This window comes from Procambarus clarkii, chromosome 71, assembly GCF_040958095.1.
Source record: "Procambarus clarkii isolate CNS0578487 chromosome 71, FALCON_Pclarkii_2.0, whole genome shotgun sequence".
Classification (NCBI taxonomy): Eukaryota; Metazoa; Arthropoda; class Malacostraca; order Decapoda; family Cambaridae; genus Procambarus; species Procambarus clarkii.
In genome coordinates this window covers 13,205,863-13,233,032 of record NC_091220.1, presented here as the reverse complement: position 1 = coordinate 13,233,032, position 27,170 = coordinate 13,205,863, and the positions used below count along the sequence as shown (strand labels likewise).

The 27,170-nt window shown below is 37.6% G+C and overlaps 2 protein-coding genes across 2 annotated transcripts in view; one reads left to right on the top strand and one right to left on the bottom strand.

Moving 5' to 3' along the window:
- The window catches only part of hiw (MYC binding protein highwire), a 152,940-nt gene that overhangs the window by 67,022 nt on the left and 58,748 nt on the right, over nucleotides 1-27,170 (bottom strand). Inside the window, 11 exon segments of the mRNA XM_045726441.2 lie at nucleotides 14,204-14,348; nucleotides 16,169-16,381; nucleotides 17,615-17,807; nucleotides 18,311-18,395; nucleotides 18,866-19,056; nucleotides 20,524-20,761; nucleotides 21,548-21,726; nucleotides 21,980-22,321; nucleotides 22,495-22,689; nucleotides 23,896-24,120; nucleotides 24,299-24,447. Coding sequence (XP_045582397.2) covers nucleotides 14,204-14,348; nucleotides 16,169-16,381; nucleotides 17,615-17,807; nucleotides 18,311-18,395; nucleotides 18,866-19,056; nucleotides 20,524-20,761; nucleotides 21,548-21,726; nucleotides 21,980-22,321; nucleotides 22,495-22,689; nucleotides 23,896-24,120; nucleotides 24,299-24,447 — 2,155 coding nt within the window.
- LOC123745664 (uncharacterized) lies at nucleotides 1,628-16,585 on the top strand. Its single transcript, XM_045726450.2, is given in 7 exon segments — nucleotides 1,628-2,207; nucleotides 4,455-4,823; nucleotides 4,825-5,008; nucleotides 6,327-6,572; nucleotides 8,837-9,024; nucleotides 10,642-10,921; nucleotides 13,359-16,585. Coding segments are annotated over 7 exon segments (1,659 nt in total). The 5' UTR covers nucleotides 1,628-2,066; the 3' UTR covers nucleotides 13,610-16,585.

The following is a 27,170-nucleotide window of genomic DNA, read 5'->3' as shown; positions in this document are numbered from 1 at the left end:
AGTACCTTACAGTAAGTTAAAATAATTAATTTATGAGAAAATGTCTAGAACTTTGATGCACAGACTAACATTGGTATACACACCATATAATACATACACAAACCAAGAGCAACTCCTCACAAACTTTAAAGATGCCAAATTCATCACCCAAGATAAATACAATATAATGTATAGACTCTCCAGTCACCAAAACAACAATATCAAATAAAATCTAGAAAAAATAAGTATTGAAATGCTGCTTGCCTAAACTGGTGCTATAAAAACTAAACATTTTATAAACTGTATTTAAGCCATCACTTTAGGGGTATCACTCCACCTTCAATTCCCTTTATAAGCATTAGTCCTTAGTATCTTTGTTAAGAGGTGATAAAGCTCTTAATATACCCCTTATACCTTATGCTCTTAGTTTATACCCCTTATTTCTTTACTTATGCAGACATAGAAATACCAATTCTTTACATAGAAATACTAATATTATACTATGCAGCACCAACATAAAACTCATCTTCACAAGCATACAAGAAAGCTTGGAAAAGTCTAGAGGTTTCTCACCAGTTTAGTCTAAGCAGAAAATGACCAAATTATGGAAACATGATGAAACTGCTAAATCTTGCATCACTAGAAAAATGACGAGAGAACATGATATACTGTACAAGCTACTAGGAGATATCGACAACATAGACAAAGGCAGAGTGTATGAATTAGGTAAACACAACATGAGGGAGATAAAGTGGAAATTTAATGCAGAATAAACCATAAATGTACAGCATATTGTAAGAATAAAATTCATCAGTGTGTAGATAGTAAGAAAACACATTGGTCCAAGCAGTCAATTCACAACCGAAAGGTCCCACGTTCAACTCCCATGGCAGAACAAAAATGTTTGGACTGTGCTGCCTTTCACTTGATGCCTCTGTTCACCTAGTAGTATGTAGGTACCTGGGAGTTAGGCAACTGTTGTGGGTTGCATCCTGGGGAAGGTCAGTTATCAGCCCTAGGAGGATTTCAAAAAGCCTTTAAATGGCTTCCTGTCACTGATAATAGGAAACCAAACCCAAGTAGTGGATGCAAACTCTCTATATTCAAATGTTAAATCTCTCAAAACCCATATACCTCCACCTTGTCCTCAGTCTGTGTGCATAAGCACGTAAACAAACTGTTCAGTATATCATACAAGTATAAAACTGCTTATTAATTTAAATCCTTGTAATCAAATATAAAAATATTACGTTGAAAATGCTGTTAGTTCCTATCACCTGCTACCACAATGACCTCTTGGATAGTGCCACTAAAGATATTTTAGTTTTACCTTCCTTCTTGCACATTTATATTTAAGAAATTCCTTCACCTATCTACTAATATAACTGTAACTCAAGATTAAGAGTGAGGCCTTTCACTAGCTGACATCCTGTTCAAATTCTGGGGACTGGGTCATAAGCGTCAGTATCACTTTCAAACTAAGATAGAAACTCGGGTACATTATTTTATGCACATTACAGATAATTTATCTGTATAAAATATTAAATATAATTAATTGTGTTCCAAGAACAAATACAAAAATATATATAACTAATTGTGCTCAAAGAACAAATAAAAAAATATGTATATAAAATATTACTTGTCAACCAACCACACTAGATAATTCTGGGGAAATCTGAGTGACATATCTCACAGCTGCTTCCTATGGTTACACTCACTGGTGTAGTAAGGGGTCATGTTTGATCTATGACAAGATATACAAGTATTGTATATCGGGGGAAAACCCAAAGCAGTGCGGGCACTCTGTGAGACAGCAGAGGAAGCAGTGACTGAGCCCACCGACCATCTTATACCAGCCACACTCTTTCAGTGGAATGTTGCTCACAAATCCAGTACTTTTGTGTTGTTTTAAACAGTAAAACACTAACTAAATTGAAAAGAGAAACTTCATGATTCTGTTACTATCAATGTTAATTACCGAAAGTTGTCTTCAATAGTGATAAGCTGTTACACACAATACTGCAGATACTTAAAGTGAAAACTTCCAACTGAAAAAATGCCATCTATGAAAGTTCTAAAACCTGCGAATGAGGATAATCTTAATTATAATAATCAGCCATGCAGAATGCCAAGTAGTGCCTGATTTAAACAGTAACAAGTGTCCGGATCAAGTGCCACAATTCTGTAATTGTGAAGCATTGCAGATTAGCTGTGATTGTAACAATGAAGTAAGTCAGAATTTTTTATTATTTTTATTCTTAAGAGAATATGTGCCATATTAAGTACAGTATTAAAAACTTAAGATGGTATCTATACAGTATGTTTTAATTATAAGAAACTTGTCTTTGTTGTTTAATCCTATTAATTCATGCACTAGTCTATTCATTTTTTTTTAAGCGTATTTTTGTGCTTCATGAGAAGCGCAACCGCATACTGTACAGCAAATTCTATAATTGACCTCACATAGGCTGTGTGTATTGTCTTGAAGGATTCCTTTGGTGCTCTTATGTTTGTCAGCTTCCCATATGCTACTGATGTTATCCTGTTTGTGTGTGCCTCTAGTCTTAAGTGTTCAAATTTTATCTATTTTAAAGTCAATTTCTCTTTTCAATTCCTGGAGTTACCTAAGCTTTAAGACGTAAATTCCTTCTGCTCTATCTTGCTCATCTTCATGACCTTATACTTGTTGTAGTTGAACTGTAGCAGCCATTTCTCTACCCACAAACCCAGTTTGTAAAGATCTTCCAGCAAAACACCTCCATAATCCACAACAGGTTTTACGTTTCATACTAGCTTTGCATCATCTATAAACATCAACATGTATGAGCTAGTCCCACATGTAAAGACATCCACATCTATCTGGACCTAAAGAAGGCTTTTGACAGAGTTCCACATAAGAGGTTGTTCTGGAAACTGGAACATATTGGAAGGGTGACAGGTAAGCTTCTAACATGGATGAAAAATTTCCTAACTGATAGATTGAAGAATTGATAGGGAAGAATTCCTGAGACCTGGAACTTCAAGAACAAGAGGTCTTAGATTTAAACTAACGAAACAAAGCTGCCGGAGAAATATAAGAAAATTCACTTTTGTAAATAGAGTGGTAGACGGTAGGAACAAGTTAGGTGAGGTGGTGTTGGAGGCCAAAACCGTCAGTAATTTCCAAGTGTTATGTGACAAAGAGTGCTGGGAAGACGGGACACCACGAGCTTAGCTCTCATCCTGTAACTACACTTAGGTAATTACATAAATTATAAATAGTAATGGTCCTTGGATAAAGCCTTTGGGGATCTCTCATGTCTCATACCTCCAATATGACATCTTTCTGACTGTAACCTTTTGAGCTGTGCCAAACAGATTTATGCACAGTATAGGTGTGAGGTCTATAGCACTGTGTACTATATCACTTTTTTTTTAATTAGAAGTACATAAATAAAGTTAATTCACACACAGTGTAAGCAATGTGAAATAGCAAACAAAAACTATCTAAATTAAACATCAGAGCCCTCACCCCTATAGGACGAGTCAAGGTGCAGGGAGCGGTGACATTTCACCACCACCTCACTAGGGAAGGCAAAAAGGTCAGCGAGTCAAAACAAACTACAGCTGGAATCAAATAGAGACTAAAGTCTTAAAACTGCCTGAAAGAACTCCACAACTGTGCAAACAAATCAAATTCTTTTGGAACTACTGTAGTGCAAGATTGTTCACCCCCACCTTCCTCTCTTGTTTGGAAAAATGGGGGAGGTAGCTCACTACCTGCTGGGGCAGTATGCTAGTGCAGTTCTAAGGCAAATGTAGATATCCACCCGATGACTTGGAAGGGAGGGAAGGGGATGACGTAGCTGCTGGGGTTCACCCAAAAGTTGGTGTTTCATTACATTCTATGCTGGTTGGGTTGGAAACACATCCCAATAGAAATGGTTGGGCGTGTTCCCTACCATCTAATGGCCCTATTTGCCTAGCCATTAATAGGTACCCAGGAGTTAGTGAGCTTGGTGTAGGGATTGTATCTGGGTAAGTATCAGCAGTTCGGACTACAGGGAATCTTTATACAAGCCTAATTTGTATACATAATCTGGCTGCCTCTCATCCAACAATATGAATTATAATTACAATTGAATTCAAAGCCACCAAAGGAAAATATGTACCCAAAATTACTTAGCTGAACAGTGGAGCCTGCATGACAGAGGACAGAGAGACAAGCTGGGAACCACTATAGCAGTCGAGTAAACCAGATTGCATCAGCCTAAGAACCGACAATCTTACCTAGGGGCATTACTACCCCTGGAGGTGGTGAGCCCCTTTTTATCATATGAAAAAGTGGACTCCTTTTAATTCCACTGTGCAGAGCTGGGAGTTGACTATACAGTGTATTCAATGTAATAAATATACTCTACTACATTTGTAATTACAACATATGTACTGCATTATTATGTACTTGTTACAAGACTTATTTATCATTATTATTTCAGAAAGCTGAACTTGGCCCAGCTTTTGGTGACCGAACAGTCATCACTATGAAGAACTGCAAACAACTGATAATCCAACCTCAGAGTTTCATAAAAAGTGGTCCTCTCCAGATAGTCCTACAAAATATTACAGACCTACAACTAATGAAGGGGTCTTTTGAGAAGGATTCAGTGAAGGATGCTAGAATAAATATTACCATTATCAACACTATCTCAAATGAACTTCCAAGTGATGCTTTTGCAGTAAGAGAAACTAGCATTCCCTCAGTAGATACAGTGAATCAGTCTTGGACTACTAAACCAACATTAATATTTCAAATTGTCAACAGTGTAATACATAAGATAGCTACTGGAGCCTTTGGGAAGTTCGTTCCTTCGAAAATTTTCTATTGTGAACTCAACCATAGGACAGATTTCAGCAAGGGCTATAAACAATCATGTTACGAGAAAGTTTCACATTATTAATGCAACCATCATAGAAATTCAAAGAAATGCATTTGTTCTGCACAATTCATCTGTAAATGAAACTCTAACTATTGCATATAATACATTTAAAGGTAAGTGTTGCATGCTGATAATGTTTTATATAGAGTATTACTAACTGCAAATTTTGAGGGATTAATAATATTAATTTGTTATTAGAGTAACTTGTTTGGGTTTAAAGGGCAGAGGCAAAACTTGTAATGTCCCATCTTCCTTTGCACATTTATCATTTTTATTTTAAAGTTTTCTATGCTTTATGCTCTGCCCCTAGGCCATTTATGGCTGGCATGCTAATTACCTATTTCAATATCAAAGTTTTGGAATTCGCTTCAACAACCATCAATGCACCTGAACAGGGAACTAAAATTTCCTTACATCTCTTTGACTTCAATTACAAGTCAAGCTTCAATCAATGTCCTCTTGTCCTTGCCTCTTTTTATTCAAAAGGAATTTTTCTGCAATGTCTATTCCCCTTCAGGAATTTTGTATATAGTGATCATATCTCGATTGTTCCTTCTCTTCTCTAAAGCTGTGAAGGTGAATTCCCACAACCTATCTTCACAGCCTTCTCAATTCTGGTACTAATCTAGTTGCAAACTTCTGAATATTCATTCAAAGTTTCTTTTTATGCTTCATGAGATGTGGATTCCATGCTGCTGCTGCTGCTGCATTCTCAAATAATGGTTGATCATAGGCATTGTATATGGACTTAAAACCCTTCTTTAGACTTTTAAATTATGCTATGTTTGCTAACTTCCCAAATGCTGCTGATGTTATCCTGTTCACATGAGCTTCTGGTTTTAGTATTGGGGTTATATCCACATCTTTTTTACTTATCATTTTTTGTAACTGCCTTCCCATTATGGTATAGTTAAATACAGGTCTCCTATTGTAAATAGTAATCATATCGCTTCTTTCTTCTATCTTTTAACTTTGGTATATTTAATGCCTCTAACCTCTCCTTGTAGATCTTGTTTTCAAGTTCTGGGAGCCATTTAGTTGGCGGTCTTTGCACCTTTTCCAGTTTACTGATGTGCTTCTTGAGATATGGGCACTATACAACCATTTCATATTCCATTTTTTGTCTCACAAATATCATGAACAATTTCTTTAATATTTCTCCATCCATGTACTTACAACGTGATTTTAAATCTGGAAAGCATGTGTGTGTATATACTGAGGTTTAATCTTTGAATATTCTGTAATAAATTTAAAGGAAATGTTCACCGAAATATACTTTTAGTATTTTTTAAGGGAACAATTCATGGCATATATGCATTAGATATAATTTGCTACAGTTATTCAATAAAGGATTCAACAATTTGAAATATTTGAATATAAAGAACAGTAATAAAATTAATTTCAAGTCAAATAACTGTTAGATCCTATCAGGTGGTATTCCAGTCTTTCTGCTGGGAAACATCAGAGGAGATGTCTTTATAAGCAACAACACTTTCCCCAAGTTGGAACACTCGCCCTGGAACCTTCGGGTACACGGAGATGTTACTCTTCGAGGCAACGATTTTACTAACATTCCTAAACATGGGCTTCAATTTAGAATTAAGCATCGTATCAGTATAGTGCATAATGCCATCAGAAATCTCCAGAGTTATGCACTTCAAGGGATTATGCCAGAAGGTTAGTAGATTTACCATTACACACATGTAGGTAAGCAAAATACTGTGCACCTAAGTACAGTGTTACTGATCATAATCAAGTTTGTTTGAATTACTAACTGTTCCTTGTTTGATTTCTTCATTTAAACTTTGTTGAAATCAACATTACTAGATATTTCATTGAACTTTTGTCAACTTGACTCTCCTTCCATTCTCTTTACCCATGTATTCTATAGATTTATTGAGCTTAACATTTTTTAATTGTTGTAATTATTACTTATTTGCAAAAAGCATGTTACTAACAATGACATATGTATAGTCTACTCCCAGCTTCATTTGGAAATACTGTACCTATACTTTCATCTCTATCTGTACTTTTCATTGAAGAGATTTGCATAGATTACTGGAGCAGTAGAATGGTGGCTCCATGAAGCTAGCTCAGCGAGATAGCTACCCCCTAACGAGTCACATCAGCAATAGGAGTCGTGCACATTCTGGATGTTTCCTTGGTGTGGGTGATCATCAAGAATTCCCCAGCTTCCCACACTGCTGTGAGGGGGGAAGGAGGGGGGGGCCAAAGCTTCTAGTTCTGGTCTTGGTAGGTTACACACAACTCCTAGGGCCGAGGCGACTTGTGTGTAATTACCATGGGTGCAGTTACGGGATGAGAGCTACGCTTGTGGTGTTTCGTCTTCCCAGCACTTTTTATCATATAAAGTTTTGAAACTACTGATAGTTTTGGCCTCCACCACTTTCTTGTTCTATCCATCTGGCACTCGGTTTGCAAATGCAAACTAATACACTGCAGAAACAAAATTAGAACTTTCTTATGTTCTTTCTGCAGCTTTGTTTAGTTAGCTTAATTAAATATGTGAAGCTGTCTGAGTGCTAGCTTCAAGGAGCCACCATTTGGCCCCCTTCAAGAAATGCCAATACAATATAGGTAACTGGCAATTCAAGATAAGCCAAGACAGAAAAAGAACACTAACAAATGCCGACAAAGAGGATCGATGCCAAATAGACTAACAGATGAAGGTCTACCAAGCTACAATATCCGCCTACTGCAGAAACAGTCCCCACCGCAGCTCCTACATAAGAGACGAGTCATAACTGCAGATATTATTACACCTAGATTCCCTATTTATTAATGGCCAGATATCTCTTTCTTCCAGTCTTTCTATATATATGTAACTCCTATAGAGGGCTTTATTTTTTATCAATAAGTTCTACCCAAATTGTTTCAGTACTATGACTGTTTTGATTCAATTTAACACTACATTTAGAATTTCTCTGAAACATACTGATATTTCCCATCTATTTTGTATACAAGCATGAAACATTTGTATCCCTTTAATGTGTATTCTGCTAAACACACACTCAGTTTTCTATATTCATCAATGTTTCTGTGATTGAACTCAAATCTATTATTTTATGCATTTGGGTACACTTCACTCATATATTTCATTTCTAATATTGCTACAAATTGAAAAATCTTAATGATGTGGTTATGTTTGTTCTTGTGTGTGTGTTTCCTCCACTCTCTCAGCATGGTTATTATATTTACAACTCCTCCACCTGTAAATGCCAGCACCTCCACTCTCCCAGCATGATTATCATGTTTACAACTCCTCCACCTGTAAATGCCAGCACCTCCACTCTCCCAGCATGATTATCATGTTTACAACTCCTCCACCTGTAAATGCCAGCACCTCCACTCTCCCAGCATGATTATCATGTTTACAACTCCTCCACCTGTAAATGCCAGCACCTCCACTCTCTCAGCATGGTTATTATATTTACAACTCCTCCACCTGTAAATGCCAGCACCTCCACTCTCCCAGCATGATTATCATGTTTACAACTCCTCCACCTGTAAATGCCAGCACCTCCACTCTCCCAGCATGATTATCATGTTTACAACTTCTCCACCTGTAAATGCCAGCACCTCCACTCTCCCAGCATGATTATCATGTTTACAACTTCTCCACCTGTAAATGCCAACACCTCCACTCTTCCAGCATGATTATCATGTTTACAACTCCTCCACCTGTAAATGCCAGCACCTCCACTCTCCCAGCATGATTATCATGCTTACACCTCATGCTGCCCATAAATGCTAGCACAAGGATTAATCTAGATTATAACTACTGTATCTTACCCTGAAAGAATGCATAACCAAGTTCATCTCTGCAGAATCTAGATTGCTAAGCAACACTAATTTTATGTAGTGATTATCCTGACATATCCTACAGCAGCATCTGTTGACTTGAAACATTTTTTTTTCAGGGAAAAAAGCATTTCTTTTCCTAGATGGAAATGTTATTCATAAGCATGAGCCAATGTCCCTTCTCGTGAATGGATCATTTGAAGACAATTCTGTGGTGATCAAGCGCACTCTGTTTAAACAGAAATGTTTATGCAACATCACACAAGATATAACTGCAGCTTTAGGCCTACCAAATCAAACAATAGAGGTAAGTATATCTTTAAATCAAAACTCTGTGATTCTATTTATAGAAAATTTAAATATGTATATGTAAATTAGGTACTGAAAGTTTTGTGGGGTGTTTTAGCAAGGAAAAGTTGTGCATGTTCATGTTCCCATGAATTGAATGTTGAACACATGCCAGTTACCTTGAGGTTATTTCGAGGCTTAGCGACCCCGCGGCCCAGTCGTCGACCAGGCCTGTGTTTACCGCTCACCTGGTCGACCAAGCCAGGAGTAGCCATAGCTACTAGGCAGTGGAGGAGCAAGGCTGATGCAGGACCTTTGTTAAGGGCAGAGTGGCACCCTACGGTGCAGTGATCACCACACTCCCCTCACAAACAACGTAGGTAATTAATTAGCAGGAAGAGGCACTAAGCCAGAACAACTATATAGCAAGCAAGAATGACAAAATTCAAATCCTGCTTAGGGTGATGAATGGGTACAAATAACTACTTTCATCTGTACCCCCGTACTTGCCCAACAGTAACTGGGGACTTGGATATAAAAGAACTGGTTGATCACATTTTTTGGGAAACATGGCATTGAATAACTTACCCGGTTTCAAAACCTGACCCAAGGTCTAAATGCCAAAGCCCCAAAGTCAGACTCAATAGCATCAATGACAGAAATCATCTGAAGTTCCGAGAAAGTGATTAATATGTTTTATTGAGTGAATAGTAAAGCAAATAAAGAGTAAGTTGGTGAGTTTTACTTCATTCTTCAAAATAAACAAATTTGTAATGGAGTTTAAAGACTGAAATGCATTGTAACAAACTGGAAGAGGTAGGAGATTTTAACTACAGTAAACTATATTTTGAATATACTTTAGTAGTGCAAGAGAAATAAATAACTGCATCACTAGAAAGCATAGGTGTATCAGGTAGTTACAAAAGTATCTACCAATTTACCTACCAGGTGGTTTTTATTGACTTCTTGCCTTATTTTTAAATGTCATAATATTTATACTTAGTTTAAAACTCCTGTGGATATATGGGGTTCCAATCTGCTTTCTGAGGAGTCCAGTAAACAGATGCCATTTTGGAAAAAAATTGTGGGCACCCCCTCCTAGGTATGAGAGCTTCGGTACTGAGAGAGCGACCATGAGCAGCTCGTGCAGCAGCAGCAGCTTGTGCAGCAGCAGCAGCTCACAGCATTGCCATGCAGCTCATGCCCGCAGAATCAGTTTAATAATGATGAAATATATAAGTAACCAATTATTTAGTGACGATAGTGTCATAGAAGATCCTGGCTGTGATAGAAACTATGTACTGTACAAGGTTTCAATACCAGTGAATCCAATGCTAGTTATGAAGTTTACAGTCAGAGGCAGACATCCACACAGCACACAGCTATTGTTTTGTGCCTCTATGCATCATGAAATGGGACCATGTGTCCCTTTAGAAAATAAACTTGTGGAAAATTATTCATATTCATGATTTAGTGATCAGGAGACGTGTGTGTCTTTTTGTGTGTGCACATATTAACTATGGTAAGAACTAAACTCCAAATTTCTTCTCCAGGCCTTTTTAAACACTTTATTTAGTTTTGGGATCACTCTTCCCGAGACAATCAGCGTATCAATATAACCATTAAATGTTCACAGAAACTCTACGAGAATGAGGTCCACCAACAATGGTTTCTGAATGGTGAATGTCAACCTCCGGGACATGGAGCATCAAGAATCACCATTGACCATTTTCTGTACAACAAGTGCTTAACAAAAAAAAGCCTCACAATGGTGCTGATATTGGTGTTATCCACCATTTTAATTACAATAGCTATTGGTATCGTCGTTGCATGGCGCAAAATGAAGCACAAGACCACAGTTTCCTCGTCAGCATCAGATTACCAGTCCTTCACAGAGCCAGTACCACCAAGCAGAGGTAGGTGTAGTTGCATACTTATACCAAATTATGATTCCACATTTTGTAATACTTTTCCCTCATAAGAAATCACTCATGATATGGATCACATTACAACAACACACTATAAAATTTATATGTTTTTATATACAATGGACTGTTGTTATTTGCTAATAATTCACAGTTTTAGAGTATAGTACAGTACTTGCTAAGCCATGAAAAAATAATTAAAACAAAATAATGAAGACAAGAAAATGCCATCCATATCTGAAAACAATGCAATACTGTGCAAAATTATCAATTGTAATAGACAATGGCTACTGAAAGTACAAAAACATGGTTTTGTTTAAACTATGAAAAGCTCTTTTCATAGCAATGTTATTTGGTAATGCCCTAATATAAGATTAAGATCTGTTGCATCCTTGGACATGGACACTGATGTTGACAGAAGGTGACATTTTGTCACCAAAAATGCAGGGATCTTTCCAAGCAGGCTCTCCAGGATAATTAAAGGTACTAGAGAGTCACTGGAGATAAGCTCAACCCTGTCTGGAATGATTGACAGATGCATTCCAGAAAAAACACAAAAAATAAATGGAAAGGGACCCAGGCAACTTCTTCAGAATCCCTTGAAGTGAGCATCCTCTCTCCTTCCACTGAAGAAGAGCTTCAACTTCAGAGCCTGGCTCTAGCCCGATGCCTAAAACTCAGGAAAAGAAGATTGAAAAACCTTCCACAGTTGCTTCCATTTTCCCCATGGAAATATTGAGAGATGTCTCCAAAAGAAAGATAAGAAGGCTCAATAGAGATGGAGCTGGTTCTGTGGCCTTAGACATAGTCTTGTGAGTGGCAGTCCCTACATCCAGAGAAACCATTTCTAGTGCCAGCACTGCCAAAAGCTGAGGCCATTAAGGAGCCTAAACCAGCAAAGGTAGCTGAAAATCTTGCAATGTCTAAGATCACTGATCAGACCAGGATAAGGAGCAACAGTATGTTGATATTTGTCAAAAGGGTTGAGAAGAAAAGATTTAAAATTATTCTCATAGAACAAGAGAGGATGCTCAGACTCCCTACCAGCTACAGTCATGGACTGCAAATACCGATAGGGTAAGCCAGGAGCTCACAAACTAACTACTGCCTCACACACTAAATCAAACAATGCTGCAGAGCAGGGTAATTGTCATAAAGTAAAAGATCCTTAAGAGATATTAACAAGGTAGACACATTTTGTTTACAGACTGAATGTTTAGCTTAGCATAAAATATAAAATGGCAAATCAGGAAAAGCACATACAGCACCTACCCATATAAAATGGTACCTTCTAAAAATTCACTGTATATCCAACTGTCTTAATATTTCCCCCTGATTCCTTATTACTTCCATTCCTTGTAATTTATCATCTATTTATTGGCTTACTGAGGCACTCACAAGTTTTCTACACATAATCATATGTGTAGTGGTAACATAGCCTCAAGTGGTAACAGCTTCAACCAAGTGCCAATTAAACCACTGTGTAAAAGTTCTCAAGTAATGGTTATTGTGTTTTTAATGTCCGTCACAGATTGTACACAAGACAACCTTATTGCAGAAGCATCATATGTTGACAGCATTGTACAGTTAAAGCTGTGGGACTATAAATATACAACATTTTCCTATTTTGCAAAGCAAAATGCTATCAATAAAGTTTCTGATTTTGTGTTTCAACTCTACGAAACCACTGCATTGTGGAATGATAGCTGATCAGAACAACAAGGTATCAAACAATATCAACAAACTCCAATATCTACCTCTTAATTAGGTTTACATGATGAACATGTGTTAAATCCGAGATTAACCTTTGAAATGCCCATATCGTCTAAAGAAGCCATGATGAGCAAATCATCCTAAGATACTAAAGGTACTATGCAACATTTGAACCCCCCCCTCCCCCCACCTCCTCGGGAGGCCTCGTAGCCTGGTGGATAGCGCGCAGGACTCGTAATTCTGTGGCGCGGGTTCGATTCCCGCACGAGGCAGAAACAAATGGGCAAAGTTTCTTTCACCCTGAATGCCCCTGTTACCTAGCAGTAAATAGGTACCTGGGAGTTAGTCAGCTGTCACGGGCTGCTTCCTGGGGGTGGAGGCCTGGTCGAGGACCGGGCCGCGGGGACACTAAAAAGCCCCGAAATCATCTCAAGATAACCTCAAGATAACCTCGTACTTGGTGTTCCCCATCATTATTCAAGTCTTCCAGTAAACATCTGCCATCTTGAAAAGTGACTTATTTTTTTATATTTTTCTTAGGATGATTGACAGGATATTTTTCATTTTTGTTTTTTTTTCATAGAGATAATGCTTGATTTACTCCATGTACATTTCAAGAGTTAATACGGTACAGCTAATTTTGTATCAACTCTTCATGCATTTTAATAAATCCACAAAATTTTTTAGCATAATATTTTTAAAACGTTTCTTACAGCTCCATCAAATTGGGCAATAGTGCAGCCAGAACCTCGCACGTACCAGGAGACAGAAATACACATACTCTTCGACAGGGCTCACGAAATGGACGACTGTGATGGAAAATCACTACCCGATCTAGTGAGGAGCGAGCCAAATAACTGTAACGATAGTGGAAACACAAAGAAAAATGCCACTTTGCAGATGAAGACATCAGGCAACACACGGCAGTCATGCCCCGTGTTGCCTGCAACAAGCAAGAAATCATGAATGGATATGACTTGAGCCACAGTAATTTATTGTAAATCTTCTTAAAACTTAAATGTTTAAGAAAGAAATTTATTATTGCAGGTTTTTAATTAAAATTTGCAGTAAGTTCATTGCCAAGGTTTATTTCTGTGTAATTTTTTTTATTTCTGTATCTGGAACCTATTTTTCTTGGAGTATTTCTACTGGAGCTTTTACTTAAATTACGGCATTAAAACATGGAATATTTTTAAGTAAAAATAAAAATACTGTACCGAGTTAACATAAAAAATACAACAGATACTGTAATATACTGAACACAATCTACATAATGTTTTCCTTTATTATAACTGCAGCTAAACATTTCGGAAAACAAACATCTTCCATCAAACTCCTAAACTGGTGACAAGCCAGTCAAGCAATAGTGAGCAACCAGTATTTGTCACACTAGTGACTACAATATCCACAAGTTAAAAAGTAAATGTTAGGGTTAAAGTCCCTGGGTTTCTACCTCGAGCTAGTGGCTAGCGACATGTGTAAGCTCGCTTACAGACACCATTAACTAGGCTTTAATAAAGTGTTTGCCTGACTTGAGTAACACACTTACTGCACACTTACCTGAAAGGTATGACACCATCCAAAGTCTGGTGTATGGTTGGTGGATGAGAGAGCGCAAACCCCTTGCTCAATAAGGTCGGGTGTGCTCGATACACTTGCAAAGCTAGGTCCTCTACCAGTTCCATATCTTCATCTAGGTCATCACCTTGAAATAAAATCAATTTTAATTGGCTATGAAAATAGATAATTAGACTTTGAATTGCATGAAACAAATCTCATGCAACTGCATTGAACACTGAACCAAGGCACACACACACACACAGACAAAGGCATCAGACACACACACACACATGAAGAATAAGAATATGGAACACATGCAAAGGCCCCTACATGGGACAAACTCCACAGGATGGCCAACACTTGCCTGTACAAGCAGAACTTATACCCAGCTGAGTTACACAGATCTTGCCTATAGAGTGCCTGGTGCGATAAAGTGTTAGGTAATGTTCCAGGTCTGCTGGCAGCCAGTGCTCCCGTCAGGCATTATACATGTGTGAAAGACCCGTGGTTTGGCGTGGGTAACGATTGTTTGCATAGTTGCATAGCTATGGTCAGCATTGTAAATATAATCCATGGAGTTGTCTGTTTTGGAGTGCTCTGCCTTACTGTTTTTTTTATGGGTAATGTGATTTATTTATGATACTATGTCATATTTGTGGATGATATAATGAATGGGCAAGTGATACTTTTTATCATTTTATAATTTAAAAGCTTTATTTTTTTCTTATGATATTACTAAATTACTTCAGAATGATACCTCTCACTCCATGAAAGTGGGAAATCCTGGTAATCATAATGTATAATTAATTGTATGAATGTATAAATAAAACAAATGCATACTATGAGCTACCAAATATGGTAGCATGAAATTGGACGAAAATTGAGATGTGGCACAAATTTTCAAATTATTACTGAGATTTACCCAATTCCTCCCAAAAACAAAGCCATTTAAAAAGAAATGACTGGTTTCTATCTAATGTTGCTTTTCGAGATGATTTAGCCAAAGTTAAGTAATATGAAGAATGGATTAATTTTGGTTTGACTGGGTAATTAAGGTTATGAAGCTAGTTGCAAATAATGGGGTCATGTTTCTGAGCCCATTATAAGCCTTGGTAACCATTTCCCCTTACCATACAATAGGTATAAGGTGCATAATACTGTATATGAACATAATCAAAATCTGTTGGAAATATTACTGCCTCACTTAATTTATTTGGTAAATGTGTCTTGCTGTATATAGCAAATAATTTGCACTGTCAATGAAGGAAGTAATTATCAAAAGAAAACTTTAAGCCAGGATGGTTATATAGTACTCTATTATATAATATTCAAGCGGTTCCTGGAACCTGCTGATATAGTTATCTATTACAAATAATTAATTATAAATAACTTTCTTAAATAAGAAAACAATCATGGTCAGTTTCTAAATATATTATGTCTCCTTTCTATTACCACTGACCAGTTGGAAATTGGGTGGAAATAAACTATCTAGCACTTGTAGACAATCTTGAGGTTGTCTTGAATTGGTTCCAAGGATTAATATCCCTGCAGCCCAATCTTTGACCAGGTCTCCTGGATAATGGTGTGATCAACCAGGCAGATGGACACCGCTGTACAGTCTGGTGTAGGAATCACAGCCCACATGATCAGAGAGTATACGTGTGTGTGTTAGAATAAGGGGTGTCAGAGTGAAGATGATCAAGATCAATTACAAAAGTATAATCCTCATTAATTAATGTGCTTAGGCAATGTCCTTTTTCCTATCTTACTTTTATTTCCTAGAATGTATGCTAATGATAATTAATGCTATTCTGATTTCCAGAAATATTACATATAAAAGAGACAGATAGAATAAAGAAAATCCTCCAAATTACCTTACACTATTGTAACTGGAATCACCATGTCTTCCATTACTATGCTGGCAATGGTAGAAATAAAACTGGTGTATTTGATATTAATTTTTACCTGCAATGGGTGGCAGAGATAGATCTTTTTTTATTAGTGATGCGGCACACAGCCCTCCCAAGTATGAAAGCTCCTTCTCCAAGTGTCGTAATGAGTCAGGTGGTGTTGGTGGCCATTCATACCCAACAACCAGCACTCGAAATCCGTATGTGTTGGCTCTGTCATCCTTTACATAGTCAGAGGCTGTTTCCAGAGAAAATAGTACTTCATGACCTGAGGAAAATAGAAGGAGAGACTAGTACAAGCAAATACTTTCTGGTACTGTATGATCAGCATTAGATAATAGACTGGGAAGGAATAAAACAAAGTATGCTGGAATTAAGAAGGTATTCCAAGAATAAGTGAGGGACAGAGTATACATAATACATGGATAATAAAGAATCTTTTCTAGCAATAAAATGTTTACAATATTGCTAATAGCATTTAATTATCACCTACACCTCCTTTCCCATAAAAATAAGATGGCTCAAATGGAGCATACATTCATCTCATAAGAGTAACCTCACTTTTATATAGTAACCTGGAGTGAACAATTTCTTCCCCAATGCACAAATGTTTTCTTATTATTCACCATGTGGGTTATGTTGGTGCATGAAGAGCAGCTCTTGCTAACATTTTCTCTCACATCCTCTCACAAAACATTCCAGCCCCCACCCTCCAAAATGATAACATGTACCCAGCATAGTGAGAACATGGTGCTGCATGTAAACAAAATAAAGTGTTGTACCCATACCACACATTTTGTATTACAGTACAGGTACTGAAAATTTAAGCCAACAAAGAAATTGAATACAAGAACATTTTCTAATCTAACCTAGATCTGACAAGCAATACTAGATCTAATTAAAGAAATGTTAGGCCTAATATATATGTGGAATAGAATATCTTAGGTTAGACCTAAAATCACAGATTATTTTGTCCATGATACGTTAAGTTAGGGTGACCAAGGTGGGGCTACAATTGGTATTAACAATCCTTTAGGCAAATCCAACTTAATTTAATTCCAATATAAATGCCATCAAACCAAAGCTGTAATTTTTATCATGAATCCTTGTTGATGGCAACATTTCCAGCATCATTTTTTTGCCTGAAATACTTTGCAAAATCATGGCTTCATAGATCATGTAACTTCTGTCCCTACAGTTGTACATTACTCTTATGGTCTTTGTATGTTCTTTGTACACACATTCTTTTGCCTAAAAATTTAATTGAATTAAAACAAGTGGTTGCCTATTGCAATTCATTTAGTTTGGAGAAAAACAGGAAATTAAACTGCCTGGACATATTAGATTGTTCAAACAGACAAATTACCTCAAAATTAAAAATTCTTGATGTAAGACAAAGCCAAATGATTATTAATCTTAGTTAGAGGTCATGTTACTATAAAATATGGTCAGTCCACATCAAGAGTGAAGGAATCATGTGGTGCAAAAACAGCTCTCCTACCTGGCAAAATAACTGTCTGTTCAGGCCAATTCTGAGTACCAGCGAATTTGTTGAGAACAGCCCAATAAGGAGGAGGAGCCCCATCTTGATTTATGAAAACCTGAGTGTTTCGGTCTTGGCCATTTGAAAGTCCTGCTAAGCCTGAGAAACTTGAACCATCAATAGTCTTACTGCTCAGACTTGGAATGTAAACCTGTAAAAAGATACAAGCATAAAATCTTACTAGAATAAGTAATATTTTAGTAAAAATTAATTTTTTTCTGTACTGCTCAATTTTTTTGTTCACAACTACACTAATTTATATCTTATTCATAAATCACAGACAAAAGTTCTCCACAAAGCAATGTCAGTGCAGAGTATGAGCAAGAGGAAGGCTAAGCTTCATTCATTCAAGTCACCTCACTCAGGCAAAGCTGGACAAATGACATTGATGTAACTATGAATCAATGTTGATCTTTAGTTGAATGAACATTACTTGAGCACATTGTACATGTTGGGTTCCATACTACACACTGGCAGTTTTGACAGTCCTTAGCAAAGTATTTATACACCCTATGTTTCTCTATTTCTTGCCCTGATTACTCTTAATTCTCCTTTGTATTCAGTCTTGTTTTCATTAAATTTTAGCACTGGCACACACTGCATGGCAACTCATTCTGTGCTACATCAACATTACAACAAAACAAATGACATTACCTGCAAGGAATCCTCAGGCTGGGCTGTACCACACTGAGGGTCAAATTCCAGAGTCATCCACTGCACAGCAGCAGGAAAACTTACACTGAAACATTAAATAAGTATACAATATACATCATACAAAATATTAAACACATGCTACCACAGGAATAAAAAATAATCGTATTCATATGTATAAGGAAGAGGCAATGATGTAGGGGGAGAAAGAGGAAGATATTGAGAAGAGAATGAAGTGAGGGAGAAATGTATAAGGAGGCACTGAAGTGTAAGGGGAGGGGGGTGAAGGAGGGTAAGAGAGGGAAGGTGGAGGGAAAAAGGAATGGTGGGTGGAAAGAAGGTAGGGAAAGCGCTAAAAAATCTTTAAGGACTAAAACATCTGTGGAAGATGGAGGGAATAGAGGGGAGAAAGGGAGATGGAAATGGGAGAGGTTAGACGCTATTACTGGACAACTTAACTTGATAATATACGAACATATGTGCTAAAATGAGTGTGGATGGAGCCACGGCCCAATTTATTATTGACAAAAAGGAGACAAGTTTGGCAGCCTATCTCACCGATAATTAGCAACAGCTGCTGGGCGGTACGGGTGATCACTTTCCGCCCAAGCATAATGATGACTAGTGGTTGTGTGACAATCTTCCATTGTTTCAGGTATAACAGTTTGTTGTGTTACCAAACTAAGATTGTTCAGAGCAGCAACATGTGGTAAAATCTCTTGAATCAAACCCAGTACAGAAACAGCACTCTGAAAAATAAGGATTTTGGTATTATCGTGATGAAAACCAACTCTCTGAGCAAATCACTTGGTTGCTCCTTGAGGCAACCTGGACCCTACTGTTCCCAAGGACAAGGCCAGACTGCAGTGAATATCCTTTCAAATGTCCCAGCCAGGTCATAGTGGGGAATGGAGACTGAAGAAAACTCTATTTAGCCTAAAATCACCTAACAAGTTCATTTATCTACACTCAAAATCCCCCTTAAAAAGATACTCAGTCTCAAAGAGAATGTCCAGCATTAATCTGGCAATTACATGTTGGCCAATCTGGCTGATACCAGATGTTTAGACTGCTTACTTCCACTAACCATATAACAACGACTATCGCTATCAGCAGTTCCCTCTTGTACTCAAAGTGTCATATTAAATTTTTTCACATTAGTTTCATGAACTATTTTGTGTCACGTTCACCACGATGAAGGACTTTTAAATAGCCGAGTCATTTAAGAGTTAAGACCTATATGCCATTAACCACAATATTAAAAATAACGTTTTTATTTCTAATAAGTATCTTTTTTGCAAATAGAATAAATATTTAAACATTGAATGTACTCACCTAGTTGTGCTTGTGGTGGTTGAGCTCTGGCTCTTTGGTCCCCACCAAATGGGTTTTAGATGTGTTTCAAGAACACATTGAATGCTCTTCTAGTGGCACTGCTCACTAAAAACTTTTTTGTACCAGCATATATTTCTCTCGTATGGAATAATATTTAAAGCGTTCATGCTTCCAGAACTCATTGGTACTTACTATTTTAGAGTTATTTATGCTTTATTACAAAAGCTAAATGTCAAACACTGCAATTTACTGTTCAATCTGTTGCATTACACTTTATATTTATATTTTTACTGTATCTCAATACTGTATTGTAACATACAAATCTCTAATGCAATGAGAAAAGGAGTGGATGAGGGAACCACACCCAAGCGAGGCCCTGGACAAAATCATCAGCAAAGCTTTAGTGCTCCTGACCAAGGTTTTCTGAAAAGCCAACAATTATTCCTCCACCACTACATCACTGGCAATAACCAAGGAAAACATGGTTAATGCCAGTGATTCTGGCATTGACCATTAACTTTGAACTATGCTTGGTTCTGAGACTCAAGCATAGTTCAAAGGAAACTTGAGATGGATGATTAAGGTAAAACAAATTTTTAACCACATATTTAGTGCTAAGAAAATCTGGTGGACATGAATCCTTTTACCATATTAATAATTTAACCAGAAAACTTGCAGATTAAATAACAAATTTTAGCATTTATAATTTACTAGGACCTGCGCACAGTAACAAAAATACACACCTGGAGAGGGTCTCGGAAGTTCTTCTTCTCCCCGAGCCGGGCCTGAGGCCAGGCACAATAAATCAATATACAGTACACATACATCCTAATCTTATACAGGTCTACAAACAAATATTTAAAAGTCAAATGAAGACTGACCCGAGGATCTGAGGTGGCCACAGGTCCGATGTGAGACAGCACAAGAGGCAGAAGCATGCTTAACAAAGGAGCACTGCCTAGTACTTCAACAGCAGTTTCATCTCCAACCCCAAGACCCATGATCATAAGCTCTGTGGCTACACGAACAATACTTCCAGCCATAGCCAAAGCAGACTTGCGGGCTTGTTGCTCAGCTATTTCTCTTGTGCTTCGTTGGCTTTCTGGGTCTTGAGGAGTGCTGTAAAGTTCACATTGTTGATGCTTTGAGAGTATCAGTAATATGAAGTGTTATACTATGAGATACTATTCATGAGCATAGCCAGCAATAAAAACAAATAATTTCTTATATTATTAAAGTAAGGAATATACTGTATATTATCATGATATAGTAAGTATAGTACTGTACTGTACATGTGCAGTAATGACAATTCCCCTATAGATAGAAAATAAATGATATTGCATTTTTCTCCAAAGAGCAGAAGATTAAGTAAAAAACAATGCTACAGAACGACTCTGGCAGAAGTTTTATAGTTTATTAATGATACATTATCTAGCTACAATCCCCAAGAAAGTTTACCTTCTAGAAACTAGACGAAACATCAACGCCTCCTTTAAGCCCTTTCTAAGCACTCATCTGGTCAGTTCAATACCACACGTACTATCATGCGACCTATCCCATACGTAAACATGACATGGTTGTCATGGCAACTGTGCCATGACATAACCATGTCGTGGCACAGTTGACTAAGGCGCAGCTGGGAACATCCCGTGCGCAGGTTCGAACCCTCATCGTGGTCCTTGTGGATTTGTTCATTTGATATAACACGCTATTGTGATTTCTGTGCATATCACGTTATTCTTTCTCTGGATACCTGTATGTACCACTATTTCTCTCAACCCATACCTCACATCTTGAAATTTTGTCTGGTAGCACACACATTCCCTACAGCTTCATCACAATTGTTTATTTAAAGATAGACAAAACAAAACAAGGCAAAATATTAAAGGAATTTTATGAACTTACCTATAATACATGATATGGGGAATTTGGCCACGTATATGATTTGTTCCATTTACAGAAAGACTACAAGCAGAAAATGTAAATGTTGTACCATCTGGACCCTTGACAGATGCTAGACCTCCATCACCATTGCTTGTTCTCCCACCATGATTGCATAACCGTATGGCATATTTTACACTTTCCTGTTAAGAATAATAACATGTGACTATTCAAATACAAATGATTAAGAACATATATATTACAGTATTTTTATTATACTGGGTGTATATAGTACAGTATTTTTATTATACTGGGTGTTATTTATAAAGCGAAATATTTAATCTTGAATATTGTATCGGTAATAGAGGTAAAGCAAAAATTACACCTGAGAAGGTCACTATAAATGTCAATACAATCTAACATTTTTTTAAACATTTTACAGAAGATTCTCTCTACCTTTATTGGAACTGGTCGCTCAAATTTGATTTCAACAATGTCTGCTACAGAGTCATCTGGTCCAAATGTTCCTCTAGCCATCTCCATGACACTCCACCTCTCTAGTGTATGTGAAGGATCTTGGCCGCCTCCACCACTCTCATCCATGACCTCAACCTCATAATCATATGTCCCTACACCTCCATACACACACACACCAGCTATAACAATGCCTGGCCGGTCAACAGCAAAACATATAGCATCTGGTGAACCATTCCCTGTATTCCAGGTGCGACTCTGTGAGGTACGGGTAAATCTTGACGGGGTGATGTGAAGAACTCTGCCACCTGCAGGTACTTCTCCCTGAAATAAAAGGAATAATTACTTGCCAATTTGCCACCTACATTAGCACGGGGACGCTAAGCCCCGGAAGCACCTCAAGGTAAGGTACATCTTACAGATTCAATCATAATGTAGAATTATTCTTAATATTCTTAATAAATAAAATATAACATACTTTATATAAATGTACAAACCTCGGCAGAGTTTGTTTCTGCTGACAGCTCTGCCACAGTAGCCGCCAACAGAAGACATGTATTATGAACAAGAGCTGGCAGAGGAGTTACCCGCTCCCCTCTCAGGGCTTGCCGAACACTGCCACATGATACTCCAAGAAGTCGATCCAATACTTCACGAAATGTCCATACAACTCCGATTCCATTGTCCACCTGCTATTTAAAAATAATTTATTAACATTAATTACCTTACTAAGAGCATAACCATATTAGTAGCAGGTTGCAAGTATTCTGTTTAGGTTTAACCACAAACTTGGTCAACAGCTAAAAAACATCCAACATATTTTATCTGCATGCAGTACCAAAGTGTCTACAAGATAAGAGTAGTGAGAGATGATGCACTTCGGTAATTCTTATTTTTATTATTAAAACTGAGCAAAGCAAACTATACAAAGAATGCAAAAGATTAAAAATTAAGAAAAGGCCCAGGATCAATGTTTCAGCCTTCCTATTAACTGGGATATACTGCAATATGTGAAAATAAATAAAATTTAAAACATTAGTGAAAATAAACAAACCTGGAAGCAGCCAAGCTATGATAAAAACATCTGGACGCTATGTTCCAAGAGAACCTATTGGGGACCAGAATCTGGCCCTGAAAGAGGTGATGAGGAACTTGGCGATCACCACAAAACTAAGCATATGTCCAACCAGAAAACAAAATGCTCCAAACCAAGCAACTACTTGGAGAAATTTTTAACCAGGATAAAACAATGCAAACCAATGTTACCACAGTGAAATCACCACCTAGATACACTCGCCCACCAACAGATGGCAGCGAAGGTGACCCTGGGTTTTGGCCAGTCAGTCACGCCAGTCAGATAATTCACATAAAACCCAATGGAAAGGATAACAGAAAGGGGAGCTAGCAAGTACCGGAAGGAAGCATTTCATTACATTCATTACTAGATTTCTAGGAGGCTCCCTCAGTAGCTCTCCAGTGCAATCACACCATGGAGCCTCTGTAGAGAAAAAACAAACAAAAGAAGGTAAAAGCCAGCTGCAGCCAAGAGTTGAGGCAACTAGGAAGAGGGCGAGCATGAGAAGATGCCATAGAACAAACTTCAAATTTTTTGTAGAGATTAGTGGTGACGAGAGAACCACAGGGAAACTAGAAACCACATAGGTCAATTCAAACAAAGACAAAATGAAGGCACTGAAGGCAATTATGAATAAAACTTAACAGAGTTTTGGCATTCACAGCTTCAGTGCACATCATTATTATACTCATTTCTCTATTTTTGAGGTAGTGCTGATATACTGAACAGAATTCATTAAATATGTCATTACTAAGATGATGGTTGATTGGATCAAGATCATAAGAAATGGTGAGGAATTTTAATAACATTCTAATAAACTTACATGCGTTTTATAAGTCATGTGCTCCACAAGCAAAGGGTAACGATACAAATCTCCAGGTTGAAGTGTTGATAGAGCTGCATTATCAGCTGGTGAGGGTCGGTGGGTGATTTCTGCATCAGGGTCAGTCAGAATAGGACAGGTTGCACGCAGCTTCACAGTGGGAGAACATAACGAGGCCAAAACTGCACTCAGAAGACGATCACTATCACGAGTCTCTTCCATTCCCTGAGGAAATACAGTACATACTATAAAAATACCAATATGCAATATATACTTCATTTTATTAAATAATCATACAAAAATAAGTTTTTGAATAAATATGGTATTATAGCAAATCAATGAAATTTGATGAAAATTTTAACATGTAAATTACTTTAATACAAAAAAATATGCAAAAACTGACTTTAGTTACCACATCTCTCGACTGCAGAAGATCACAGAGGCAAGCCCACTTCAGTTGGCCCGTAGGGTAAAATGCATGGAAGCAAGATACAAATGTCTTGTGACATTCATCAAGTACAGAGACCACCATTCGTGTCAATGGTCCTGTATCTGAAAATGTAAGATCATCCATATCATGCTAACAACCCATGAATCCATAGAATATCTTACACATAAAATGGCATCAAACAAAAGCAATATCATCACACACTAGGACCTCATCAAAGCAGCACACAACCACAATCATTACTGTAGTATTCTTGTAGTAGAATGCCACATTATCTGCAAACATGTCAATAGCAAAAATTTCTTCTTGTTCCAGTCCACTTCCACTTCTCCTACTGTTAATACATACTGTATCAACCATTGTACTGCTCCACTAACACTCAAGTGGTTGGGCGCATGCCACCCCATATTATTTGAATGTCACACGCCCCATGAGGACTCTCGTAAATGTCCACCACCTTGAAAAAAATTGAGCCTGCCTTGGCGTCCTCATAAGCCAGCATCATCAAGGCAGCTACTATATTTGACACACCCTCATTGCTCCATGACTCTGCATGTGCATAAGCTACCACCTTCTTTATCCGCAATCGAGATTCTAGATATTCTGAATAGAGATGAATTCCTCAGTGATTATGAATATTTACAAGCCAGGGATTTGGAGTTCAAAACACAAACAGAAGAGTTTGAGGCAGAAAGTGACAATAAGTGTGAAAAAAAAAACCCAAACTGAATCCTGAAACACTATAAGACAGTAATTTGGATCTGATGAAAATAATATATTTCAGGGATTTAGTGACCCAGATGTCAGTGATGGTCCAATGTCCACATGACTATTTTAGAACAAATTTGCCTGGTTTTCCAGTTGGGAGCATGGATAGTATCCCTGAATCTATAGGATGCATGCTGACATGGCCCATTCCATTTGGGGTTCAGGGACTGGATAGGTTTTGTGCTGGGGCATCATGCTTACTGCTTTCAGGTTCTGCCCTTCGACTTGAATCTGGCTCCCTGTATTTTGTCCTAGATTAGTGTGGGTCCTTGTGGCCTGACCACATCTCTTAAGGGTTCATGTTTTGGTCTACCTCGATGACTGATTGGTTTGAGCTCCAAGTAAGTCCATGTGTCAGCTAACCAGGGATCTGGTTCTTTCCTAGGTTGCTGAGTTTGGGTTCCTGGTGAACTGGCAGAAGTCTCAGTTGGTTCTGTCACGAGTTCAGACTTGGCTGAGTCTCGTTTGGGACTCTCAGTGGGCATCTCTTTTCCTGCCCCATTTGGCCTTGCTCCGCTTTCAACTCCGTGGTTGAAAGCAGAGTTCCACCACACTGGATTTCAAAATCTTTCAAATATCTCTGGACGAGACAATCCCTGAAGATACTCCCCTACAAATCCCCCCGTTTTCCAGCCTGAAGTCACTTCAAGGCCTATGCCAACAGTGGAGACTGAGAAGCCAAGCAAACAGAATCTGAATGGCCAACTTCTCAAAGACTGACGAAGAAGCACTCAAAGGAAGAGAAGCTTGAGAAAGGTGCAAGTCATGTAACTGGTTGAAATGGATTGTGCATAGAACAGGCGTGGCACGAGTTGTCGTTAGCTGGTTGATGCAGATTACAGCGACAGCAATCTTCAAGCATGGTTATCCTCAGTCAGTGGTCTAGTTACAACAGGCCCAGAAGACAATGGCACTTTTCACGTTTTTTGTGTATCAATTCCTTTAAGCATCGAGGGTAGAGTATTGCTGCCTTACAAAATTAAGCTGCGTACTCACTTTGGAGCCAACACTCCTTCCAGATCCTTGTGAATCAGTAGAGATGAAGAATCATCTGGAGAAGCTCTTGAACTTTGGAACACTGAATTGCCAAAGTCAACCAAGAGAAATTAATGAGACATGGAAAGAATAGAAAGCACTACAGTTTCCACCAGAGAACCTAAATTGATTACTAAATCAATTTAGTAAAACTAAATTGATTGAAACTAAATTGATTGAGTGCTTTGAGTATCTCACAGTAGTTTAAATACTTCCCTGATCATATTCAATTATAATATATATAAATTACATGTAATTTACGCTAGACCCTAGTACACGACAGCCTCATTGCATAGTAAGCGGTTACAAAATAATACCAGAACTTGTTCATGGATCTTGGTTAACTCAATTACATCCAAATACTGTAGATGTATTGTAACCCTATTTACAACACCGTTATAAAGACTGGGCAAAAAATAATGAAAGCTGGCAAATGATGATGACTGCAGTGACCCAGATGATCAACAGATGACAATGATCACATGTATAGAGGTTAAAATGAATATTCAAAACACTAGCAAAAGAGCACATAAGATTGGGTTGTATTATTTATGCAATGTAGCAAAATATGTTATAATATAAAGCTCGCTTATTATCATTCGCACATAGGATTAATATAAAAAAGGGAGGAAAATTTGGGTAGTTTAGAAATTTATAAGAAGTACAGCAGGAGACCATATATATATATATAACTGGGTGGCCTCCCATTATATAGCACTGCAACATAAATGACCCTAAACCTGAGGTGAAGAAGCTTCAGTTCTTGGGCTAAAACAATATAGTACTGTAGTACTGAAGTTGTGACAAATATTCAAAATGATGCAACGTTTTCATATTAAAGAAATATTCTGATACACAGTAATTATTAAAGCAGTGAGAATAAGGAATCGGCACCAAGAGTACAGTATATAATGTGATCAAAAACACAAATATTTATCACAATATTATAAGCTCTACATAAAAATTAAGGTACAGGGCATTATAAATTATGCAGCTAATAATAAAATATCTTATTACAATACCG